The sequence below is a fragment of the Marmota marmota genome, unplaced genomic scaffold (assembly GCF_001458135.2).
Source record: "Marmota marmota marmota unplaced genomic scaffold, marMar, whole genome shotgun sequence".
Classification (NCBI taxonomy): Eukaryota; Metazoa; Chordata; class Mammalia; order Rodentia; family Sciuridae; genus Marmota; species Marmota marmota.
In genome coordinates this window covers 11037921-11042709 of record NW_026000211.1, presented here as the reverse complement: position 1 = coordinate 11042709, position 4789 = coordinate 11037921, and the positions used below count along the sequence as shown (strand labels likewise).

Below are 4789 nucleotides of genomic sequence, written 5' to 3'. Positions count from 1 at the left end.
AAAAAATTAAAAATAATGAAAAGCTACTTATTGAACCATAACTTAAGCAGTTCATTGTGTAATCTACTACATATATGTAAAATATAATTTTAAGGAAAATACCAACTAATGTCTAGTATACAGTGTACATTCATATACAACATAATGCCTAATGTACGCTTTTTTCCTGAGTCATTTATTCTTACTTAATTTGTTCTTTTTTTCAGTATGCAACACCTACCATTGGCTGTGTGTCCATATTCCAGTTCAAAGATGTTCTGCCTCACTTTTTCTGGACAATACAGACTTACTGGGAAATGCTGGGGAGTATGTTTGAGCATGTAGGGGGACAAAGGAACTTACTTCCGGGATTAAGAGATTTTTAAACAGCTTCCACTCAGTCCTTCTTATGGTAGTTACACCTTTATTGTCTAGTCCCAAAGTGCCTTGTCCTGTTAATTCTGAAGATTCTAGAGAGTAAAGGGGTTGGTTTTCAGTTTCTCATTGCTACATTAGCTTTAAACTTTCTCAGGTTTTCTAAGCCAATGATAATTCATTCACTCTCTAGTTTCCAAATATTTAAGTTTCCCAGGACAAAATATTTAAAAATAACCTTTGCATAAAAATGTATTTTGGCTCTCTGCTTCCTTGCGTGAAGTTCTGAGCTGCTTTCCTCAGCCATTCCTCTCTGCCATGATGTTCTTCTTTACCTCTGACCCACAGCAATGGATCTGGCTGTTTGTGGACTGGGACCTCTGAAACCATAAGCTCCAAGATAAACTTTTACTCCTTTAAAAATGTATTTTGGATACATTCATATTTTTATCTCAATCATTTCTTATTTTTTAAATAGTTCTGTAAATAAATATTTGGGCATAGGAGTTGCATCTCAAATGCGTACAGGGGCCAGGCAGGTATTCTGGCTCTTCTCACTGAGTCAGATCTCTGGTAAAATAAGTCTTGGATGCCTGGGAGGTCAGAGTCAGAAGTAATTAGTTAATAAGTTTGGGAGAATCCCATAGCAATAAAACTGGTGTCCTATCTGGGACACCCCAGGAGGAGAACACTTGCTCTAGGTTAACAGGCAGCTGCAGTAGGGTAGAGAAGCCTGTGTGCTGAGGTGGGGAGAGAGGGCCGGAGAGAATTCCCATCTCTCCACCTGCTGCTTCCCCATGGTTTGAACTTTGAGGAGACAGTTTCAGAAGTTCCCATGTGTCCCTGATGAGGAACATGGGAAGGAGGTGAGAGATGCAAGTCAAGGGCATTGCCACGAGGGCCACGAGGCTGAGAGGCAACGTAACTCCAAGAGCCTACATGGCAGACTGCCTGGGCCAGAGGCCAGATGGAGTTCATGTTTGACATGCAAAGATGCTTGACTCCTTGGGAGGCTGAGCTAAGAGTTCTGGAGATGGTGGTGGAGATGGGGTTATTGCTTGGTCCCATGTTGAGAAACAGACCCCAAGTGAAACCATAGATTTCAGCAATGGATATAAGCAGGACACAGGAAATTGGTTGTCTCTACCTTTTTTAAGATGTCTCTTAAATTGTCTACTCCTAGAGATGCTATCTTAGGAAGGAGGAGGAGGCAGTGGTAAATCATTGAGTGCATACAAACAGCCCTGATGGACTTGGTGTTTGAAAATTCCATTTGCCTGAGTGTTTATCTGAAAGGGACATTTCAATTGAAAGAGACTGTATCAAAGCCAAGTAAACTTAATCAGAATTAACTTTAACTAGAAAATTTAAATGCTCCTCCCATCAGCAGAAAAGTTGGGCTCTTAAGAAAGAGTGAGTTATATAAACCAACAAATATTAAAATATTTGGGTGTTTTTGTACATGTCAAGATATGATTGGGCCCTTTCATTGAAATATTGATTTTAACTAAATTCATTGAGTGCCACATCATTAGGTATTTTAAAAACATTTTACATATTTATTATGTTTGTTGCATTCAGTGATATAGATGTTTGAATATGAAACCAGAGAAATCCTGGGAATTTGGACATGCATGCTAATAATTAAAACAGATACAGACAGTAGCAAATTATGTTAGAATACAAGACTATTGTTTGGTATTTAGCACAATTTCCAAAATCAACTTGTCTAGGAAAGATAACTCGACTCCCCCAAATATCTTGATGTTTATGCTTTGAATGATCATGTTATAAATGCAAATTCTGAAGCACGACATACAAAAAAAATATTGCTCTAAATGTTATTATTGCTATCCCCCAAAGATAAAAAGAGTTGCAAAACATAGCTAAACGTATGTTTTTGTCATAGAGCAGGCATCTGTCTTCCCTTTTTTTCCCCCTCCAATAAACATCTAAAAGCTTTGGCTTTAGGTTCGGAGTTGACAGTTGCCATGGTCCTACCCAAAGCCATTCCTTGCGTGCGAATGTGCGTGGGTGCATGCATGCGAGCCTGCTCCGGCTGCAGGGGACTTAAGCTTTGGGATACAGAGTAACCATGTCGTATCCCTCCGGAGGCCTCGTGCGGGCTCTTGCGTGAGTTTCACAGTAGAGCTCCCCCTCCACGAAGAAGTAGCCCTTCTGTTTGAGGTTGAGGTTACAGTCTGCGCACACGAAGCACTCAGGATGCCGGTACTTATCCCGGGCCTTCACAACCGCACCACTGTTGGGAGGAACAAGTTCAAGTGAAAAACAGAGTATGTGACACAAAGGGGGAGAACACAACACAGAAGGCAGGTGTTATCTGCTTTACATTCTGGAAACAGCAGTTGTCTCCAGTTGTAGATCCGCCCAGGGCGGTGACCGTTATGTGACAGGAAGGTGGGAGACAACCAGACTGAATCATCCCGTGCTTCTCTCTGGGGTTGATGTACGAATATTTTTTCATATCATCAAACAAGTAGTTTGCAGACAAAAAACCAACCAACCCAACAACCCATAGGATCCTATACCGAGTTCTTTCCTCTTTGAAAAGATACCTGATATAGATAAGACAAACTCTGCAAAGATTCTCAGGGAGTGGGTGGATTTGCCTTTACTGTGGTGGAAACAGTTTACTCCAACTTAGTGCAATAATTGCTTTTGGTGACATCATGACTTTTTTTTTTTTTTTCTTTAAGATTCTCTCTGCTCCCAAGTGACCTGCTCTACTCTTTCCTGTTTCACATTCCTCCCCTGGTTCCAATCAGGCTCATTCCCCACTGCCCTCTTCCTATGTAGCCTAAATCACTTGACAGATGTTACTGCTTGGGTGCCTGAGCTTATGATAGGGGAATAGCAAAAAGAGGTGAGACAAGTGGCTACATGAGACACATGTAGCACAGAGATTCTAATAATCTGGTTCACTTGAAAGTGCCAGTTAGCAAGCATGGCTATTTAAACATGAAGTCTGTTGAAATGGAGCCTGACTATTTAGAAAAATCATATGTTAACATTTGTGTAACTTAAGCAAATGGGTAAAGATAATGTGTTTTAATTAACAACCTGATGATCCCTATATTTGTTTCTCTCTGTTTACAGAGAAAAGGAAGTATTAAAAGGTTATATATTAAAGAAGGGAGGGCTTTTAAATTACAATTCTTGGAAATTATATTTAAAAACACATTTGGGCATTTTTTTTCACAAGAGTTATTTATGAAAGTAAAATTGCTATTGCTGATTCACATTATATGCCAGTTTGGGGGAATAGCTAAGGAATGCTGGTCAAAATGTGCTAAAGTTTGTGAGCATTATATTTCAAGTTGATGGGTAGAGATTTAAGTTTTTCATAGTTGCCTCTTCTACATAAAGTCTCAAAGTATAAGAAATGGAAAACGGCCACCAAGATTTATAGTGAAATTTTGGGTTAAAAATAATACGTACACAATGCCACTCCCACATTTGTCACAGAGTGGCATCCTCTGAGCACTGCCAGCACCACCGTGGACTTTGGTAACAGGAGCTCTCACACTTCGAGTTCCAGCAGGACGGTCATCTGAAAAACAAAGTGTTTCCATTTATGGCAAGGAACAGTTGGCTCCAGTTTGTACTTTGCTTCTATTTTAAAGTGTGCACTTTAACCTAAGGAATTCTTAAGTTCTATCTGTGCTATCATTTCCAAAGAGCAGGACCAGTTGACAAAGAAGAGACTTGGTTCTGAAGTAGGAACTTTCAAAAAAGAGAACTAGTTAAAATTTTTTTGTTTTGTTTTTGTTTTTGGAGGGAGCTCTTACAAAATGCTCAAATGAGCAGAGGGCAGCTTTCATTTATTTATTTATTTTTATTGTGGAACACATACATAACATGAACTTTAGCATTTTAATAACTGTTAAGTGTGCAATTCAGTGGCACTAAGTACATTCACAGTGTTGTGCGACCATCCTAAATATCCATTTCTAAAACTTTTTTTTAATCATCTACTCTGTATTCATTAAACAATAATTCTCCATTCCTTGTCCCTGGTAGCCTCTATTCTACCTTATGTCACTATGAATTTGTCTATTCTGGCTGTCTCATATGAGTAGAATCATACAATATTTATCCTTTCATGTCTGGTTTCTTTCACTTAGCATAATGTTTTAAAGGTTCATCCATGTTCCAGCATGTATCAGAATTTCATTTCTTTTTAAAGCTGAATAATATATTATGTATATGCCACATTTTGTTTATCCAAGGCTCTTGCAAATAATGTGAACACTGGTGTACATGTATCTGCTTGAGTTTCTGCTTTGGGATATATATCTCCAGCTGCTTCACTGGTTAATTCCATGTTTTTTCTTTTCCTTCCTCCCTCCCCCCTACCCTCTTCCTTCCTTCCTTCCTTCCTTCCTTCCTTCCTTCCTTCCTTCCTTCCTTCCTT

General features: G+C 39.1%; 1 protein-coding gene across 2 annotated transcripts in view; it reads right to left on the bottom strand.

The window, feature by feature from the left end:
* Nucleotides 1–1890: 1890 nt before the first annotated feature.
* The window catches only part of Pdlim3 (PDZ and LIM domain 3), a 28717-nt gene continuing 25818 nt past the window's right edge, over nt 1891–4789 (bottom strand). For both annotated transcript variants that reach the window (XM_015486136.2, XM_015486137.2), the window contains 2 exons: nt 3814–3925; nt 1891–2614 (listed from right to left, as the gene is read on the bottom strand). In XM_015486136.2, coding sequence (XP_015341622.1) covers nt 2425–2614; nt 3814–3925 — 302 coding nt within the window. In that variant the 3' untranslated portion in view covers nt 1891–2424. The remainder of the gene's footprint in view (nt 2615–3813; nt 3926–4789) is intronic.